Source organism: Misgurnus anguillicaudatus, chromosome 13, assembly GCF_027580225.2.
Source record: "Misgurnus anguillicaudatus chromosome 13, ASM2758022v2, whole genome shotgun sequence".
Lineage (NCBI taxonomy): Eukaryota > Metazoa > Chordata > Actinopteri > Cypriniformes > Cobitidae > Misgurnus > Misgurnus anguillicaudatus.
In genome coordinates this window covers 29,904,429-29,927,211 of record NC_073349.2, presented here as the reverse complement: position 1 = coordinate 29,927,211, position 22,783 = coordinate 29,904,429, and the positions used below count along the sequence as shown (strand labels likewise).

The following is a 22,783-nucleotide window of genomic DNA, read 5'->3' as shown; positions in this document are numbered from 1 at the left end:
ATTTTCATTTAATTAAAGTAAGGGCAGATTTTTTGTCTGACAGACGAACATCTCTGAGTCCATTGCTGTAAACCCACCCAAAACCACCAGACCACCCATAGACAGATATAGAGCGCAGATAGAGGAGCGATAATCATCACAGAACAAGTTGTGTTCAGATTTATCTGTAATAGATTTTTATCTTGAGATCATAGTGTGAAGATCCAACCCCAGGACGTTCACAAGATACAAAACACCTTTATTGTGCAAAAATTATTCAAACTGAACTTCGACAGAGCGAGATTGTTTGGTAAGATGAGCATTACTTTTTCTACTTATACTGAACAAATATATGATGCTGTCTGTGAAATCCAGGTTAAAGTCTCCATCTAATGATGAGATGAGGAGCATTAAAGTTTGATTTCAATCTTTGACATGACCTACTTAGTCAGTATTAAAGATATCAAGATTATAGTTTCAATGTTCTTGATTTTATAAAGAAACGGCAAATCACAAAAATGACTTTAGCTGGGTTTCCACAGGCTGGGTCACATCTTGTATTATATTATAGTGTTAAACTCGCACTGTACCACCTGTGCCTGACAAATCATGCCAAGATGAAGTGACTTTTTTTAGAGCGGTTGTGCTTTTACTTTTCAAATATTAGACTTATTTTGCCATATGATAAAGCAGATGAAATCCCAACCATTTTCAATGATAGACTCAAGCCACATCATATAAGAAATATCATAAATGTAGAGTGTCTGCGCAACAACAATATTCAAAGTATAGTTTAACTTTAAGAGTAATTTAGTGAAAAAAAGTCTATAAGAAAAATACTGATTTTTAGTGCACTGAAATAAATGGTGTCTTACAGCACAAAATGTTCTTAAGTTTATTTATTTTATTATTTCTGTATAATAAGTAAAACATCTGTGCATAGTACATTTACTAATACCCCATTCACAAAGACATTTGGTCCGAGAAAATACCTGTAAAATTGCCAGACAAGCGTCTGTGTGAACACTCGCGCCATCACAACAAAAGTTATTTTCTGGTTCAGCTCTTTAAAACGAGAGATCAACATTCACAACTAGAAATGTCGCAAACTAGATTAAAGCAGTTATCAGGAAATGATAAATGAGACGCATAAACAACGCGCATGTAGTGAGGACGTGTGTGTCATGGCAACATGAAGTTGATTCAACTCATGGCAACATGAAGTTGGGATTTACAACATTCACAACGAAAAATGTTGTGAGAAACTAAGTGTACTTAGTTTTTTTAATGCACTTTTAACAGCTAGATTTATTTACTCATGTTGTTTAAACCTCCTGTGGTTTTCTTTATTCAACAGAACCAGCACTTAAAAAAAAGGATTATATTTTAGAAGCACAGTTTAATTCATACTTATTATAATCTAAAATTTCTATTTCTAATTAAAATGTCTAATTTCTAAAAGTTTCTATTATTGCTTTAGATAAATTCTCTGTGTTAAACTACTCGAAAAATCCTGTATCATTTCCTTAACCTGGAAAGCTACAGCTGGTCTCAGATCAGGGGGTAGGAACAGCTCTTTGGACATCATTCCAGCTGATTTGTCCTCTGAACAGCGTCCCGCAGGGATTAGTTAACAGGCGGCTTTCTGCACCAGCACCTGAAGATCAACACAAGCTTTTTGGAAAACATGCAGTCCAGGGAGTTGAACAAAGCTGCAAGAGTTTCCTGGCCAACTCTCACCTCATTCAGTCTGACATTGACAAACGACACACGCAGGCAGACATGTGCAGCCTTCTCTCAATGCAACCAAAGAAGACAGCTGCACACGGATGCTCCAATAACCACAGGATGAGAAAAGAGAGAGAGAGAGAGAGAGAGAGAGAGAGAGAGAGAGAGAGAGAGAGAGAGAGAGAGAGAGAGAGAGAGAGAGACCAACGACCACCGACGGAACCCGTTAAATCTCATTATCAGTTTACATCCCATATAAATATATAAATAACGTCAATATATTAATACAACATTATTAATACGCTTGCTTGTAAAGTTTAGCCGCTGTATTTAGCTACTTATATTGTCTGTAGATTTTTCTGTGTTTTCCCTGCTTCTTTTAATGTAAAGCTGCTTTGAAACATTTACCAATTGTGAAAAGCGCTATATAAATAAAATTGAATTCAAAGACTATTTTGCATATATATACAGCACAATTCATGTGCTACATATAAAAGCTACAGTCCTACTGTATGACCTATATCAAACGTTCTTAAACTTATCATATGCAAACAAACTGTGAAGACATTTCATGATATTTTATGATACTTTTATGATACTGCTTTGTTTTCTGACAGACTCTTATTAATGTTGTTTTTTTTATGGGAAATCTTCAATTCCCTTAAATCTGTCACATGCATATAGTGCAACATTGACTATGTTTACATGTACACTGATAATGCGATTATTTCCAATAATCAAAGGATTTAATCGCAGGATGTTTAAAGTACATAACTGAAGCTATAACCTCTTCACTCCTGTTAATATTTTCTGATTATTCGTATTGTGCATATTATTCACACATAGCATATATGAGGAACTCACATATACCGTCGTTTTAATTTACTAGTTAAAATGACAAACACTTATGGACGTATTTCATTTTTCGGTGCCGACACAAATATAATGCCTGTAACAATTTTATACGATGCTGTCACGTTATTTGAACTGTTTCTGGATGAAGGAGTCATGTTGACAGAGTTCAGGGAAAACTTCCTAATGTCAAGTTTAAAACAAATTTGCACTTAGCAGGACAAAAACACACGCATACTTCAGTTAGTGTAGTACAGACCGTTTTATCGTCTAGTCCAAACTTTACTTCCGGTTTGTGTTTGTTTAATGGTCTGACTAGTTGCTGAAACTGAACTCTTAAAAAAATACCTCGTCGAGAATAACAAATGTTTTGGGTTCCTGTGTAATCTACGTGTTGTTTATGTTGCTTGTTATATAAATAAACTACTTTAAAAGAACTTTGTTGTTATTTATTCTCCGCAGAGTTTACCGGAAGTTACGTGATGACCATGAAAGCGGTGTGTTTATGTTGTTACTGCTGAAACCGTCTATAGATGTGATTAGTGTGTTTATATGGTCTCTGTTTAAGTTTTTAAACATTTTATCAAACTATTTTTCATATTTTGGTAATCAATGCAGCTTTCAGGATTGTCACATCCGATTACATAACAGAGAAATGTCACATACATAACGCGGTTTCTTCCTCATAAATGCACAGAAAAATTTTAATAAAATAAATATTATTTGTTCTTTGAAGAGCCGTCCCTTCTCTATTTGTTGGGTATTATTGCTTCTGGTTTGTGCATCTTAATTCAAATAATAACTACAAAGTATGCTGTCTCCCAAAAACCCGCGTCCTGTTTTGTCACATCCATAACGCATGTGTGTTTCCCTCATCTAAAACAGAAAATATGAATATAGATTGATATTTTTATTTTAATATTAAGTATTGTTAAATATAAACAGTTCAATCTATAGGTAATAAATGCATTCTCTAAAAAAATTATATTCAAATTTTTGACAAAAAAGAGCCACTTTGTTTCCATACTGTATGTTGTCTACCTGGACTGATGAGGGAATTTTGTGCAATTAAAAATGGCATACGCCACCTGTTTTAATATGATTATACTTGCCACAATTTTATCGAAGTAGTATGTTTACATGAAGTAAAGTGTAAATCGCATTATGAGGGTGCATGTAAACGTGGTCAATGAATAAAAATAAATTATTTTTATCTAAGTGATTAATATTCAAATTTAAAAGCAGTGGCCGATGGATAACACCTTCGAGAGATGCTTATAAATTGACATATCCTTCAGAAGTGGTGTGTAAATTACACTTCATTATTTCAAATCTTCACACTGTCAGACTGACACAAAGATAAAGCATTAGAGACGCTGTTATTTTTTTAAAGCACTCTGCACAAATGGCAAAAACCAAGAGACGAAGATGAATTTGCTACGTCGTATTAAGACAAAGAACCGAGGAATACAGCACGTCACTTTTAATATTCAGACACATCAGTAATGTGTGACACATGGTCACATCGACCTGATGTAAAACTTTCTCGCAATAACTTTGCACAGACAGACAGCATCAACAGATGAGCGTTTCATAAGAGATGACTGAACTAACACACCATATAACACGTGTGACCGACTGCTTATTGTTCATGAACGAGCCATCGCTGGAAACATTGCCTGGAAACAGCCAATCAAACTTTGGCAGAACTAATGCAAAGAAATCAAAGTCCAAAGACAAATACAACTTTACCTAAACTTGAATTAGCTATTTAACTATCCAACATGAAAACTAGTCAAGTTTATTTTACATCAAGATTTCTATAACAATTATGTAAATTGTCAGAGCAATTCAATGCAAATGTCAACCTTACCATGAAAAAATTGTTTTTCCAAAAGTTTTTAACAATACTGATATTTCAGATGTCAATATTTGGTGGTTTAAATACCAATGTGAGGTCTCTGCTTAAGTTTAAAAGATTTTTTCAAATAATTTTTTATAGTTTGGTAAGTGCAGCTTTCAGGATAATCACATTCATTTCAGAGAAATGTCACATCCATAACGTTGTTTCTTCCTCATAAATGCGCACAAGAAAATTTAAATAAATATTATTTGTTCGTCGTCCATTCTCCATTTGTTGGGTATTATTGCTTCAGGTTTGTGCATTTTAATGCACAGATTTCCTACAAAGTATGCTGTCTCCCAAAAACTTGTGTCCTATAGTCATATCCTGTATATTTCACTTACAGAAAAAGTATAGGTTAATATTATTTTGATGTCTGGACATCTTCAGGAGTTTAGTAAAATATAAACATGATTTCTGAGAAATTATATTAAATTTTTTGACATCCATAATGATGGAATTGCTTTGTTTTCATATGTTGTCTATGTGGACTGATGAGAGAACTTGGCGTATTTTCAAAATACTACGAATGCCTGAATCATTTGTTCAATTGTGTGTCACAAACGCTTCATGTCATCTCAGATTGTAAACACATCTTGTCGCAGGTGACAGCGTCAGTGTAAATGCATCTCTGCCGCGGTGTCAGGCCTGTCATTGACCGCTCGCCTCATTCACCGGTCGACATATCCACAAGCAACCGCGTTAGCCCTCGGGCGGCTCCCATCGCCTTGCATTTCTCCCCAGCACTGCCTCATCAACCTCAATCTACAGTATAATGTCATGGGACGACGATCAAGATAAAGAGATGCCGCAGTGGCAGAAAGCAGCTCATCTCAGAGGCCTCCGGCCACACAATGCCTGTCATGTTTCACAAGCAAAACACCTCTTAAATGTGCAGCTCAGAAAATCAATGAGTCAAAGAAATAACAAAACATTTCATCATGGGCTTAATGGTTCATGTGGATACTCTATATGATTATTTATTGCTAAAGCATCTGAACATTATGGTTATGTCTCCATTGATAATCTCATATTGTTTTTAAAGGATAATTTACCAAAAAATAACAATTCTGAGTGGCATTTTTCTTTGCTTCATACTTAAGATAAACGGATATTATCATTGTCTGTCTCACTCACACACGCTTACATATATGAGGGAAGCAGTCACACACACTGTAAAAAATACTTTGCTGCCTTAAATTATTTTGTTAAATCAACTCAGATTTTCAACTCAAGTCATGTCAACAGAGATGAGTTGTCTCAACTTATAAAATATAGTTGAGAAAAGTCAACTTAATTTTATAAGTTATAACAACTCACCTGTAGTTATAACAACTCATCTCTAGTCAAGATAAGAAGAAGTTGAAATGACTTATAAATCTGAGTTGATTCAACAAAAAATGTAAAGGCAGCAAAGTATTTTTTACAGTGCATGCAATCAAAAGCATGCAGACACAAAAACACACAGAAACACACACAGAAACACACGCACGCACGCACACACACAGAAATACACACATAGACAGACACACACACACACACACGCAGAAATAAACACATAGACACATATAAATACACACGCAGAAATACACACAGCAATACACACACAGATATACACAAATACAGACACACAGAAATACACACATCTGGTAGAAATACACACTTAGAAATACACATATAGAAATACACACATAGACAAAAGAATACACACATAGACACAAAGAAATACACACATAGAAACACACATAGACACAAAGAAAAACAAACATAGAAATACACACATAGACACACATGCACACGCAGAAATACAAACATAGACATAAATAATACACACACAGAAATAAAGACACACACGCACACGCAAAAATACACACATAGACATAAAGAAATACACACACAGAAACACACATAGACACAAAGAAATACACACATAGAAATACACGCACACACAGAAATACACACATAGACCTAAAGAATACACACACAGAAATACACATAGACACAAACAATACACACATAGAAATACACACATAGACACAAACGCACAAGCAGAAATACACACATAGACATAAAAAATACACACACGCAGAAATACACACATAGACGCACAGAAATAGACACATAGAATACACACACAGAAATACACACATACGGTAGAAATACACACGTAGAAATACACACACAGAAAGATGTACATGCAGAAATACACACATAGAAATACACACACAGAAATACACACATACGGTAGAAATACACACGTAGAAATACACACTTAGAAATACATGCAATGACAAAGAAATACACACATAAACACAAAGACATACACATAGACAGACACACAAAAAATACACACACAACACACAAATATGCACACAGAAACCTAATCCCATAGAAACAGACAAAGAGAACACACAAACACAGAGAGTAACACACAGACAAAAACACACAGATAAAGAACCACACAGTTTCACTCTTGCACACAAACACAGAGAGAAACATACAGACAGACAGACAGACAGACAGACACACACACACACACACACACACACACACACACACACACACATACAAAGATAAAGAACCACACAGCTTCACTCTTGCACACAGACACAGAGAGAAACACACAAAGGTCGTTGGTGATTCATTAAATGTGGAGAGATGGGAGGACCACTGAAAGATGGATGAATTATTTAATGCAACAGCAATGAAATGAATAAACAAACAGATGAAGTGGCCCCACTACACCACAACCTGACAGCAAACATACACACATACACACCACAAGATTTCAGCTACAGGAACACAAACATAACAACATAACCATCAAAGCTGTGTACATCCACACATTCAGTATAACACAGCACTGCAGACATACAATGTGTTGGTCTAAATAAATATAAACGTCATGAATCTGCATTTAACAAGGACGTACACATACAGTACGCATCCTGAAAGTTGTGTTAAACCAGCCAATCAGATTACAGCATGCAATTTCCACCACTTTTGGGTGCACTACATATCAGACGCTTTGTAAATGGTCCGTGGGACGTCCGTGAGTAGCCATAAAACAGCTACAGGATGAGAGCAGGTGGCTGTACAAGCGAGTGTGTGTATGTATGTTTGGACAGAGCTCAGGTAAACGGTCTGAATAAGTGAATGTTGGGTTGTAAACAAAACCAATTAAACAGGGTTATTTAACATCACACGTCCTCATTTGTCCTGTTCTGTATCAACTCTGTGTAATCCCAACACTCAACACATGCGCCTCAATTAACCCGAGAGCTCGAATACCACCGATCATCCTCACTTCACTGCCGTTTCCTGTGGATTCAGTATTCACGGGCAAACAAAAGACCAGCAGCGGGTATTTGAGAGAGTGTGTGAAGCTAAAGCTCTGTTTGGAGATGACATGGAGTCGAATCACTCATCTCTTTCTCTCTTTCTCTCTCTCTCTGTGCCAGCAGACGACTCCTGCCAACGGCTGCCCAGGAGCTGTGTAACGGCCGGCCTGGCAAAAATCTGTCTAATGTGAGATAAGGTGGCACCCTTCTGAGGATAATTCAGCCTCTCTCTCTCTTTCTCTATCTCTCGGTGTGTGTGCTCTTCACATCAAGGCAGGAGGTAAAGATGGCCGTCACAAAGAGAGGAAAGACAAGACCATGAGCTGCCTAAGAACACACAAAGAGAGAGAGAGCAAAAGACAAACCGAACAAAAAGAGTATCACCTGATGTAAATTTTAACCATCGCAAACCTGTGCTGAATATCTAATAAATTTTATCCCATAATTATAAATAAAAATTATCTACTGAATTGTATTTTAATGCTGAATAGGGAATCACAGATGAGCAAACAACGCCAGATGAAAACCACACACTGAGAGAGAGAGAGAGAGAGAGAGAGAAAGAGAAAATGTATTTTTAAACTTTATTTTGTCGACAAACTATTGCGAAAAGACAACGTCTCGATAACGTAATGCTGCGTTCACATCAGCCACGTTAGGGGCGTCAAGCGCGAGTGATTTCATTGTTAAGTCAATGTGAAGACGTGTTGACGCGCATCTGGGGGTCTCGCGGCACAAATGAGGCGTTTAGCGCAGCGCGGTAGACGCGATTCCGCCTCATTCGCAAGTCTAGTTTGTGCGAAATTGCGCGAATTGAGCATTGCCGCGGCAAATGCGCCAGTTGAAAAATGTTAACTTTGGCGGAAAAACATGCCGCGTTAACCAATCAGGAGCTTGCTCTACTAGTGACGTAATTACAGGAAGCGAGCAGAGTCGCAGAAGCCCCTCCCATGATGCGAATTTCTATGTGAATGTCTCGATGACTAGAATTTCACACGTGAATGAAGTTAGTTAACTCAAACTAAGCGGCAAACTAGGCTCGTTATATGTGAATTTGATGCCTCAAAACACGGCTGGTGTGAACCGACGGTAAGAGCAAATCAACAGCATACAGAGCAGCGGATCCCGAATCGCTTTTTCTGTATTTTGATGTCATGCACTTGTCAGTTTCCATTGCAGTTTTGTCATATATATATATATATAAATAACACCGAGCGACATGCACTCGCTTGATGGGCGTCCCTTGGCTAGTATCTAAAAGCGGTATCAAAAGTCACTTCAGAGGTGTTGTTAAGTTACAAGAACGATCCCAAACTTATTAGATATATACAGAAATAAAAATTTTCCGCCATCTTGTATTATTTTCTTTGACTCCAGCCACTGACCTACGTCACGCTGTCCCTTCACTCCGATTGGCAGTCGCTTTGTCGCATCGCTCAGCATTTGCATAAAATAACCTTCTTGTCTATTTTTGGCAAGCTTGTCACTTGTTGTTGGAAAACGGCCACTCCAATTGAAAATGAATGGTAGCCTGTCGCTCTGTCTCTATCTCTTGTAGCTAATGTGACTGGGGGGTTACAGCCATGTTACTAGGTCCTCTTTACGCAAGCAATCCCAGAACATTTACAGGACGTGTTTGTGTTCACACAGAAGCCTCTGCCAATTTTACGAACATTTTCTGCAACCAAAGTGCTGTGTGAATGAGGTTTTTGTTTCTCTTTCTCTTACATGTAATACAGGTTTGGAACTCAATAAGTGTGAATAAACAATGAGTGCGTTTACATGCACAGTCTTACGCTGATTATGCTTAATAAACTGATAATGTATGGGGTCATGTAAACATGTAAAACAGTTTTCATTTTTCGGGGAAAGCCTATAAACTGTGTAAGCAAAAACCGATTGGCATAGGCAGTTTTTTGCTAATTTCCCTGAATTCGGGTGGCATGTAAACACCTTAACCAGCTTTCTTGCAGTTTTGTTCATGTGTGCATGTCTCCGCGCGTGACGTTTATCTTTCAATAAATGTAAGCTCAAAGTAACGCATAAAAGTCTCTGCTGGACTAAAGCAAGTCGGCAGAGAAACTGCTCGTGTTACATTTCCAGGTTCTGCAGACATGAGAAGAGATACAACAGATTTTCAGTTTTTTGAATGAGAATAATGTACTATAGGCGGTGACGTCACTGCCTGCGAGAAACCTGACAAATCTCCAAATCCCCATATCTGGTATATTGATTTCCATGTAAAAGCATAAAAACTGGTTTCTATAATAATAAGCAGATTTTTGATAGTTATCCGCTTATTCTGTGCATGTAAATGCACTCAGTGATAATTAATGCTTTAAAAACACGTTATAACAAACCAGTTTTAAATCCTTACAGAATATTTAGGCTAAAGTATTAAATTCTTGAAAAAACAAAACTGACCCACAATAAACGCACTTTGCTTTAAAGCTTATATTCTGTGTCACTCTTTGAAGACACCGAGCATTTCTGAAGTGAAGAGTGGAAAATAAGAATGCAAATGCTTTGGAAAGAAACATAATTCTTTCAGTAAAGCTTTGTTTTAAAGCCTTGCGAGCTTTATGGGCTTATTTAAGTATTGCACGGTTAGCAATTTACTGGATTGTGGCTTGAGGTTTCTGCGCACATTACAAGAGGAGCACTGTTAACGTCTTACATACAGTAGATTACTTTAAATCACTGCTCGTCTTATAAAAACGTGAATGGATCACCTGGTGACAGGTTTTTCCAATAAAGATTTAATTTACTAATTACTTATAAAAATGACATTTCAGTTACAATGCTGTCTATGACATGCTGTCTTAAACAGTGTTTATCCTCTACTGACAAAACACACAAAGTTAATTCTCAGTAAGATACAAGATTATCCCTAAAAAGTTTTATTGCTGCGATCACAAGACTCAGAACTTGACTCTGATTTCTGGCTGACCTCCAGAAAACTTTAAACAATCTCATTTCACAGCCCAGTGGCCTTAAATGACTTGTGTGTTACCCACACGAACACATTCATCATGATCAGATTGAGTAACAACTTCACTATCATAAACTATTATGACTCTATAATACACCTCAACTGAAAACTGGCAAAAAAATAAATTACTCTGATTTTGTCAATAAATGTAGCTTCTGAATAAGAATAAACACGTACGCAGTTTCTTTATGTAAGGCTTACATCAGTCAACTGGTGAATCGTGACTGTTTGAATGTGGGCTGCGAGACACCTCTGTAACTCACACCTTCAGTTTTCCTGTTATTTAAAGACATGAAAACGCACAGGAAAGATTAAACAAGCAACGAATTAAAGTTCACAAGCGCAAGCTCCATACATGAAGAAAAAAATCAGCACATCGTGGACAAATGTCAGTGGTCACTGTTGTGAGTGACAGGCGGTAAAATGAGTGTGTTTGTGACCAAGTGTCAGATGTGTGTGTTTGACAATAATGACAATAGGTATTATCCTGAGCTGACTGTAGCTGTCTATTCAGTGTAAATAAACCAACGTGTAACAAACGTGTTAAAATTTGAAGGAACCCACGTTGTTTTTTACATTGTATATAAAAAATCAGACAAAATAATTTGTACTAATGACATTCAAGTATGCAACATTTAAGGGAAGATCTTAGATTAAATGTTCTTCGTGCAAAATATATTTTGGGATAAAGTATGACCCGGACATGCATGGATAGGGGTGAGCGGGGCACAAACTAACATGGGGTTAATTGTAATACGGCTACTTTACATATTTATACAGGGCCGAGCAAGCTGTGTTTTTGGTCTTTTTCTCTTACTGTCAGAAGTAAATTTGTGAAAAGTTTGGTTAAGATATTGAACAAAGAGTGTTCAACTAAAACATAACAGCATTTTGAAACATGTCAGCAACTCCTTGTAACTGATAACTGGGATTGAAAACATTTTTACACAGCGGGGTTAGTTGTTACACAGCCTCAGGTATACAATAATAATGAAATGAAAACAATGTAAATACTATTCATCAAAATAATAACTGTTAATACAATTTTAGGGCAAATAACTCACAATTACTCACAATTTTTTTGTCTTAAAGGTGCAGTGTGTAATTTTAAGAAGGATCTCTTGACAGAAATGCAAAATAATATTTAAAACTATATCATTACGGGTGTATAAAGACCTTTTTATAATGAACGGTTATGTTTTTATTACCTTAGAATGATACTTTTTTATCTACATACACTGAGGGTCCCTTACGTGGAAGTCGCCATTTTGTGCCGCCATGTTTCTACAGAAGCCCTTACGGACAAACTTTTTTTACTAAGTTGTCTCCGACGATGACATGTTTTTTCGGTGGCGGCTATTGTAGCTTCTCTATGCATTTCAAAAGTGAGGGGTGAGCAGTGGACTGAGCCATTGGTTGCAATTCGCAACCTCACCACTAGATGATGCCTAAATTTACACACTGCACCTTTAATTGTGAGGCTCTATTATGTGCATTGCTGCATAATACAAGGATGGTTAGATGAAGGATCGTGGATTGATGAATGTGTAAATATCTATCGATTATAGGCAAAAATATAAAAAAAATCCACTTTTAGTATATAGACAGAATTTTATTGAAATATTTGTGTTTAAGCTAAAGTGGGTGTTACAACCAACCCTCTTTTTGTTACAATGAACCCACCTATGGGGTAAGTGGTAACGTTTGTACTCTACTGTCACTTTCGGTGTAATTGTACGATATCGGTTGGTCCCACAAACAAACTTTAAACGGAAAATAAGTAGGATTTACCCCCATCTAGTGGTGAAATTGTATTTTGCATTCAAACGAATAGTGCTCTCTAGCGCCTCGCTTTTCCAAATGCGTGTTGCAACTACGGTAGCCGTTTATGTACTTATTGATCTCCTTGTCCGTTTTAGCTGGTTCACGCGCTATGAACGAAAAACGCGTTGGTAGGCTAGTGCTTTTTGTCCCTTTCTGCTATTATAGTTTATCAATATTGCTGAACGACATGGAAGCCTACTTGAACTTACCCGTTCAATGTAATTAAAGAGAAGAAATTCTAAGCTTACAAAGAAAATTCAGATGATCGGCAGAGGTCATTTGACACCAATGAGGACATATTTATGAATAAAGACATTGATTTTGATTAATAAAGCACTCAAAATCCTACTTACTGTCTTTTTAAGTGTCCATTTGTAGCAGAGCTGTGTTGATAGTGTAAAAATGTTTCATCTAACTTAAATATTTTTTGAATGATAAAGCCAAAAAGCATTAATTTGGGCCCCGCTCTCCCCTTTACAAGTGACTTCATTTTTTAGCGTTACAGCTTTAAGGGACAGTAATAAAATGTTTATTTAACATTAAATTGCTTCTAATGAAAGCTTGTTTAATGCTTTCTGCTCTGTTTTCTGATCTTCCCTTCAAGCCATGACCAACCACAACACACAGAGAAGAAAAACACACAACCCTCTGATCATTAGGAGAGATCAGAGACCTGAGATCAGACTAACAACAATTCCCAGACATGACCTTAAGCAGCTATAATTGACACAAAGGGATTCTCCTCTGAACATTGTTAGTCTAGGTCTAAGTCTAATTGATCTGCCTCTATCAAAAATAAATAAATAAATAAAAAGGAGACAAAGAAATCTGATATTTTGAGCGCTGATGCATTAAGATGCACTTCCTCTATCAATGCAAATTAAAACACTCTGAGGTGCAGAAAATGAAATTCCTCTCCAGCTATTGCTATTCATGTGATGTGTGCCGGTGTTAGCGAGAGAGGTCTAATGGGTCTTCCCTCTTTGTTTCATTACTATGAGGTCAGAGGAAAAAACACAGGTTTAAAGTTGTTGTTGACATTAATTAAGACATGTAACTGCGGACCACAGTTTTCCCAGCAGACTTTAAATAAAGGTATCGAACATGGCGACATTAAGCTGTTGATCACTCCAGAGACTTCGACAAAGAAAGCACTTCTGTTTCAGACGACGACACCCAGAAAAATGAACACGGGGTGGCTTGACAGGGGGCAAATCTCATAAAAAAAGAAAACTTAACGCATATCATTTTTGCAACAAATTCCCCAAAAGCATATTGCTGTAGCAATAAATAATAAATGATACACAATATATTAATAATATAAGAATACAGTGGGGAATTAGTACTGAGTTTTTCACTGCAGATTTTATAGGTAAATTAACTAAATCATCTTTTAAAATTTATTTCACAATGCATCTTGACAAGCCAAGAAGTACATTGAAAAACATTTATTCATTCAATTTACTCAATTTTTTAAGGTAAGTGGTTGCTATCAATTTATTTAAGCTACATTTAAACAAAAGTTTTTTGTTTTGTATTTCTAATTTTTGTTGTTGTTGTTTAAATGTAGCTTAAATAAATTGATAGCAACCACTTACCTTAAAAAATTGAGTAAATTGAATGAATAAATGTTTTTCAATGTACTTCTTGGCTTGTCAAGATGCATTGTGAAATTAATTTTAAAAGATAATTTAGTTCATTTACCTATAAAATCTGCAGTTATGCTAAATGCTAAATTGAATGAATAATTTTTTTCAGTGTATTATAAGACTATTATTATTATGAACAGTATTTATTACTTTTTTTAGGCTTTCATGCATATACATGCAAGTGCTGTGGATCCTTTCTTAAATTCGCAATACTATTTTAATACAAAACTGAGTTAGATCAAGTGCAGTTGGATGAAAATAATATCCAGACCTGCATGTCATCTAATTTAGAGAATCATCTTTAAATCAAAACTTTTTCCCAAAGCTTCTGTATTGAGATTCAAAATCCCTTCTTAATATTCCTCATGAATATGTGCCCCGATCACATCCTGCCCTTTAATTTCATGGTGAGCGACCCACAATCCACAGTGTGAAGGCTTTCATCGGTAGGATGCCTGCCTGGGCTCATCAGCACTGCTTTATTCAGTGCATTACTCATGTATTGTTCATGCAATTGTCAAACTTTACATATAAATACAAAATATGCATGTAAGAAAAGAACCAATCTCTATATTTTCCAGTGCTTTTAATTTTAAGAATAATCCAGTGTAATTATGACTCTAATGAATTATGGCTTTGATAATATATTTGAATTTCTTTCCCTCTTTTTAAAGAATCATGAAGTAACAGTAAGACTATATTTTATAACAGTTTTGTCATCTACTATGATGGTAATACTATTACAATAAATACCACGGTATAAGTATGGTCTTGATTTAGTACTATAAATCAGCATGTTTTGTAAGACTTAAAATGCCATGTAATGCTAACAACAGATTTAAACAAAGGAAACACATGTTTAATTGTACATGGCTATTATGATATAATAATAGTATCGTATTATTTACCAGGTATTTGAATACTACATCAATCAGTGTTACAGTTTTATAGTCTTACCATCACAGTACAACGGTACCACCTGTCAATTATAATGGCACAGTTTTGAGAGACTGGATGTGATGAAGATGCACCTGCTCTGCATCACCATCACTGTTCCGTCTGCGCACAGTTCGGCTCCAAAATTACACCACCCGAAACCTAAACGTGTAGAGCACCGGAACAATTCCGCAAATCTTACCGTTGCTGGATATGTGGTTTTCCACGTCGTCGCTTCCAGTTTGTCTGAGACTGGCACTAAGTTGGATGTAGAGTCCCACACAATGTAAACTCCTCAGAATCACTCCAAACGCGCCCATCACTGCTCTCTTTAAAACACTCTTTCACATCAGGTGAAAATAAACGGCTTGGAGAGATAAATCCAGGTGTGCTGAGGGTTTACTGGCGGGTTTTGTCCCGGCAGGAGAGACTGAAAGCGGCTGCGTGTGTTTGCAGTCGCCCACTGACGCGCGCTTTGATTCTCCGTGAGGTAAAACTGCCCGGATCTAACCGACGCGGCGGAAGGAAGCGACGCTCGTAGTGGGGAGCGCCACGGCTTACATTAGGGAATTTCAATTAAGCGCGGAGTAATCTCACGGGGTTTTTGCACAAACTATGAGTGAAGTAAACTGCCGTCACTCGTCTTTGTTTGTGGGGTTGGATGGAAACGACGTTTCTGAGGTGAATGTAATCGCAATAAACAGTTAAGTAATTTGTAAAAAAATACTTTGTTATTTATTGGTTTTTATTTTTTTATGGTTTGTTTTAGTGCCTTCAATGTTATGTGTATATCTTTTAATTTCACCTTTTATGTCAAGCGCTTTGAGATGCTACTTTTAAAGGTACTATACAAAATAAAGTTTATTATTATTATTATTTTATTTTATTTACTGAAAGTGGTACAGTAGCGCATCCCAACGTAATGCTTAGGCTACTACTAAAAAGTACAAAATCGGCCCCTCTTTAATATTTAGCAATACCAGAATATTCAGTTGTTATTTATTAACCGTGAATCTTAATAAAAAAATGGTACAATTGCGTCATGCATTATTTAATTGTGTTAAAAATTAGTTTACAATAAACTTAAAACAGTTCATCGTAATCTGGCAAAATGAAACTTTTAATGGTTTTAATGTCTTACTATAGAGACATACTGATTCTACCACAAAATTATAGCCTACAATATAAGGCCTAAAACAAACAATAAATAAGCATTTTGTACCATTTAGGAGAAATATTATTAAGTCCATATCATAAAACTGAAATATGATACTGCAAACTAGCTTTTATTCATGTTTCTTTTATGTTTCATGTGCAGAAAAAGGATTTCACCATGCAACAGAATGAACACGACGGTTTCCACCTGTTACCGCAACCAGCATGATACTTTGATGGTAAGGTAGGTGAAACGCAAATCTCACCACAGGTTTGTAACTGTTTATCTTCTGTGAGGAGGAAAAAACCTTCACAGTCACAAAGCTCAACTCAATCACTCGGAGAAAGACAATTATTCTGAGCTCTCTGGGCTGTGAAATTGCTGTTGAATCACCATTAGCGCGCCGGTGTCATAATCACTGATAAGAGATGCGTGCTGGGATACCTGCCCTTCCCGTCAATTCAAAATGCAAATAACGATGCCGCTTTATAACTCAGTGATTTTGGATTGGGAGGTCGGGAGGGGGGAGGGAAGCAGATGTTGCTCCGCGTGAGCTGCTGCGGCCTCCATCAGCCACGGCAAACCGGCGAGACACAAGTGATTGGCATGCGCCACCGACAAGCATCGCCACGGTAATGAGCGTGTCCTTGAAGTGCGCCAGGCGCTCGCCCCGGTCTGTAGTCACCACTCATTTGCATTTCAAGTTTAATGCGTTGGCAGAGGGGCATCAATAACGCTCTCGACACACACACACAATTCATCATATTGTACAATTCAACAGATGGGTAACTGTCGCAAATCCCCTCCTCCTCCAATTGTCGGCATTCCTCTACAGTATTTACACCTCCCTTCTTTCTGCAAAGCATCTCCCTGGTAACAACGAGAACTGGCGGCAATCACTGAACTCCAGAGACGGAGGGGAAATACAGAGATCTCACAAAATAAAGCCGTGCTTTGCCAACAGAAGCACGGAAAGGACAGCCAGAGAATATTTAATATGCCAGAAGCGTCAGCCGTGAGCATGAGAGTGGAGCTCCTCGGAGGACAGGCCGGGTGGATAAACAACAGAGAACGTGCCGAGAAAGTGTCAGGAAGATAATGACTCTCAAGCACTTGTCCCCGGGCTACAGGACAGAAAGTTATCGCTCAGAGACTATGGACGCAAAGGAGATTTTGGGTTCTCCTGGTGCATCAAAGCGGCCTAACCAGACATTTGACTTGGGGCAAGATGTCTGGTTTTTATCGCAGAATATTCTGACCAAAACTGCGCACTTAGAGAGGAAGACTGATAGACATGTACCAACTAAGTGCAGTTCATTTCATTTAAAATATAAATAACACTTAGTCAGCCAGAATAAAAACTCAAATCAAATCTATTGATTAGTTATTTCTCAGAAGGGATCACTGTATCACAAGTAAGGAAAAAACCCTGTCTGTAAAAGTCACATATACAGCGAGCCAACCTGCGGTGTCCGGGAAACTAAACCCCAGTCATTATGTTATAATAGTCACATCAATACTATTATCCCGTAGTATCAGCTGTGTCAATGGTCTAAAATAATAGTTAACACGAGTCACTGGTCAAATTAACCTTAGAAACATTTTCAAATGACATTTAACACCTGTTCACAAACCCAGATGACCACATTAAAGGGGACATATCATGAAAATCTGACTTTTTTCATGTTTAAGTGCTATAATGGCTTCTATCAACCTAGAAAATATGAAAGAAAAACAGTAACTTAGTTTTGGTAAACCTTACTCTGCAAGCATGCGAAAAAATTTGTCTCCCCTTGTGATGTCAGAAGGGGGTCTTATTATAACAATTACGCCCCTTAATCTGCAACTATCCAACCATGGCACTGCCATTTACAGGGTTCCCACGGGTCCTCGAAAATTTAAGGCCCTGGGAAGTTTTTGAAAATGTACATACATACAGGTCATTGAATGTGCTTGAATCTATTTTATGCAAAACGTTTTCAGGGAAAAAAATTAAAATTTTAATTATTAGGATAATATTAAAATTCTAGACTTTTTAAGCACACATGCTAAACTGTTCGCTTTAAATGCTTATATCTTCTGTATGTGAATGTTGATTCATACCAAAATGCTTTTTTGCATAGTTGTGTTTGACACATGAAAACGTCTCGGGTTACGTATGTAACTGTTGTTCCCTGAGAACGGAACAAGACGCTGCGTCTCTCTTTCCATACTTCTTGCGTCCCTGTAACGCCGTCTTTGGCAATATTTCAGATAGCGATATACTTCATGGCTCCTGCGTCACCCTGTCTTTGTCGTTAAGCCTCACCCATTGGTTGAATTTGATATACACATTCAAATACGAGAGAGAGAATAATTGACGGAACAATTGAGTTTCATTTTCAACAAACCACCATTATGGCGATCAGTGTTTGCATTTAATTCGCTCATTTGCAGTTTAAAGGACACCCAAAAATGGCACTTCTTTCACCAACAAAGTGGAAATTTTCCATGCTATAATAAATTATCTGTGGGTATTTTGAGCTAAAACTTCACATACGCACTCTGGGGACACCAAAGACTTAGGCCCTGTTTACACGTACATGTTTATTTCGAAAAACTGAGACATTTCCCTTCGTTTACATGCAAACAGAGAACTGGCCTCTGAAACCGATTCTTTCTAAAAACTCCAGCCAAAGTGGAGATTGTAAAAATCTTTGGTTGCATGTAAACTGAGACAAACATGTTTAGGCAGCCAACGTCACAGTATGCGACAGAGCTCACCTTGTTCAAAAGAGGAACAGGAAGTGATGCGTTGCTGTTTTCGGGATTCTGATTGGCTTACGTGGGCTTGAGCTTCTCGTTACACCGCCACCTAGAGGTTTGGCATGCTCTTGATGGCATATATTCACAGGTACATGTCAATGAACACTTTTCTGAAAACTGACATGTGTACACAAAGTTATTTTTGAAACCGGGGAGGTTGAAATGTTCGTTTGTGAAAATAGCCGCCCACGTGTAAACGTAGTCTTATTTTATATATTTTTTAAATCTTATTATATGACCCCTTTTACACGAGTCACTTGTCAAATTAACCTGTTCACAAATCCTCATGACCACATTAAAAACTGGCGACTCTCATAGTCACTATTGAGTGCAGTATGATGGTGAGCAACTTTACTGCAGCCAGTCAACTATTGTGCTGTCGGAGGCCAGGACTACGGGCCGCTCGAAAGCACACAATGACCACAGGGGCCATGAGCTGTCAATGTGTGATAAAGTGCCAGCCGTAATGAGACTGCAGCACTTAATTAGTTTGTGAAACCGCCTTTCTCTTCTCGTCAAACCAAGTCACTTCATCAAGACCGGGAGCCACACAGCGATGTTTTTGTTACAATAATAATTTCCTTACATAATGTCCGTTTTTAAAGCTATGGCCCTCCAGTGAGTATAAATCCCCCGTAATGACCCGGCTGCCCCTGCTGAAGAATTCCACTGGATTGATTCAATTTGGCTCTAGAGCTTTAAAAAAAATCATTCTCACCTTCAGCTAAAGACTTCAGCTTAAAGTACATAAGGAAAGAGAGCTTAGTAAGCAAACTGTCTATCTATACACCAGATCGTTCCATGGCTGTGCCGATATATGCGCTAAGCCCATGGGAGAGAGAAACGGTCGGAGATGGGGAAAGAGTGCAGAAATGTAGAGAGAGGAGACGGAGAGAGCTGTAGCGTAGCTCAGCAGGTCTGCCATTAGAAAGGAATTGCATATCTCTGGCTCATTGACAATGGACAAACATCGAATTAATGGAAATTAGAACCACAGCAGATATGGCAATTTAAAGAAATAGAGCGAGTTTAAAATTAACACGCGGCAAGCTCCAAATACAAGAAATTGCCTTTGGTGAGTAAACAAATATAGAATGTAATCTAAAGCAACCAACAGTGCAGTGACGTTCATCAGTGTAATTACAATCAACGTGAAGGCGCTTTCAAAACATTTGGATAAAAGATTAACACTAGGCAACACTTTTTATTTGGCGGAAACAATGCAATGCACATTTTGCACAATAAGACCAGGCATATGTATTACAGCGCATGGGCTCCATTTACACTTTATGGATATTTAAAGGTGCCAAAGAATGCGATGAAAAAATGTTAAATAGTTCTCTGATATCTACATAGAAGGTGGCTTTATTAAGTGCAAAAATAATATTAAAACGGTTTTACATGTTAATTTACTCTTCAGAATAAAATGGTCTATTATTACCTTATTTGGCTGTCAGTCACTAAGTAGCTGGTAGCTCTCAAAACAAACAGACCTTATACACTCACCTAAAGGATTATTAGAAACACCTGTTCAATTTCTCATTAATGCAATCATCTAATCAACCAATCACATGGCAGTTGCTTCAATGCATTTAGGGGTGTGGTCCTGGTCAAGACAATCTCCTGAACCCCAAACTGAATGCCAAAATGGGAAAGAAAGGTGATTTAAGCAATTTTTAGGGTGGGATGGTTGTTGGTGCCAGGCAGGCCAGGCTGAGTATTTCACAATCTGCTCAGTTACTGGGATTTTCATGCACATCCATTTCTAGGGTTTACAAAGAATGGTGTGAAAAGGGAAAAAGATCCAGTATGCGGCAGTCCTGTGGGCAAAAATGTCTTGTTGATACTAGAGGTCAGAGGAGAATGGGTCCACTGATTCAAGCTGATAGAAGAGCAACTTTGACTGAAATAACCACTCTTACAACCGAGGTATGCAGCAAAGCATTTGTGAAGCCACAACACGCACAACCTTGAGGAGGATGGGATACAACAGCAGAAGACCCCAGCGGGTACCACTCATCTCCACTACAAATAGGAAAAAGAGGCTACAATTTGCATGATCTCACCAAAATTGGACAGTTGAAGACTGGAAAAATGTTGCCTGGTCTAAAGAGTCTTGATTTCTGTTGAGACATTCAGATGGTAGAGTCAGAATTTGGCGTAAACAGAATGAGTACATGGATCTATCATGCCTTGTTACCACTGTGCAGGCTGCTGCTGGTGGTGTAATGGTGTGGGGGATGTTTTCTTGGCACACTTTAGGCCCCTTAGTGCCAATTGGGCATCGTTTAAATGCCACAGCCTACCTGAGCATTGTTTCTGACCATGTCCATCCCTTTATGACCACCATGTACCCATCCTCTGATGGCTACTTCCAGCAGGATAATGCACCATGTCACCAAGCTCAAATCATTTCAAATTGATTTCTTGAACATGACAATAAGTTCACTGTACTAAAATGGCCCCCACACTCACCAGATCTCAACCCAATAGAGCATCTTTGGGATGTGGTGGATCAGGAGCTTCGTGCCCTGGATGTGCATCCCACAAATCTCCATCAACTGCAAGATGCTATCCTATCAATATGGGCCAACATTTCTAAAGAATGCTTTCAGCACCTTGTTGAATCAATGCCACGTTGAATTGAGGCAGTTCTGAAGGCGAAAGGGGGTCAAACACAGTATTAGTATGGTGTTCCTAATAATCCTTTAGGTGAGTGTATGTTTGAGCCAGTATCAGACAAAGATCATTTTATAAACAATTGTTTGGAGATCGTTAATGGACGTTTCTCAGTGGTAAGTTTGTGTTTTTTCAGTATGGACTTAAAAACGTAACCTTAACATTAATAGTAAATGCTAGCATATAGCATTAACTAGCATATAGCGCTAACCTTGCAGTCACAACTTAACAACATTGTAATTCATTTAATGTGTAATATAATGTTTTGGGAGTACATCTCGACTGTAATGTCACAAAGGGTGTAACTTTGATTTTGACATTGGTTGGGACGTAAATAATGTCATTATATTAATCTTAGGTGCCATATTTATTAAGGTTGCACATGTTAAAAACAACAAATATAGAATAGACCTATTATATTTGTATTTAATTTTAACACATTACACTTATTTAACAGCCAACAAAAAAGCACAAACAAAAAATAATTCTCTTATTGTTGAGATTGGCCTGTTTCTCAGTAGACTTATTTATTTATCTATGCTATACAGTTTTACATTCTATGGCACCTTTAAGATATAAAAACTAAAATATAATAAAGAAAACATTATGATCTGTCTTGATGTTTTTATGGCCAGGTTACCTTTTACCAAGCAAAGGGCTGATGTACGAAACAAAAATTGCCACTGGCACAAAAAATCTAAGGGGGAAACAGCTGTCAAAAATGATAAATATATTTTAAAGCTTAAAGTACAGTTTCACGGTACGTTTCCTTAACTCACCCTCAATGCACATAAAGGAACCTGAATGAGGAACTACACACACTAGGAGCTGTCTGAGAAAAGCTGGAGAGGAGAAAAATTATGTTTTAGAATAGAAGTATATAATAAGACATTGGTGCAATATGAAAGATATTATTAATGAAGTAGACCACAACCAAAA

At 37.4% G+C, this 22,783-nt stretch overlaps 1 protein-coding gene across 1 annotated transcript in view; it reads right to left on the bottom strand.

Annotated features, from left to right (window-relative positions):
- vstm2la (V-set and transmembrane domain containing 2 like a) overlaps positions 1 to 15,702 on the bottom strand; it is a 44,873-nt gene extending 29,171 nt beyond the window's left edge. The window contains exon 1 of the mRNA XM_055187971.2: positions 15,407 to 15,702. Within this exon, the coding sequence (XP_055043946.2) occupies positions 15,407 to 15,524 (118 nt within the window). The 5' untranslated portion in view covers positions 15,525 to 15,702. The remainder of the gene's footprint in view (positions 1 to 15,406) is intronic.
- Positions 15,703 to 22,783: the final 7,081 nt, after the last annotated feature.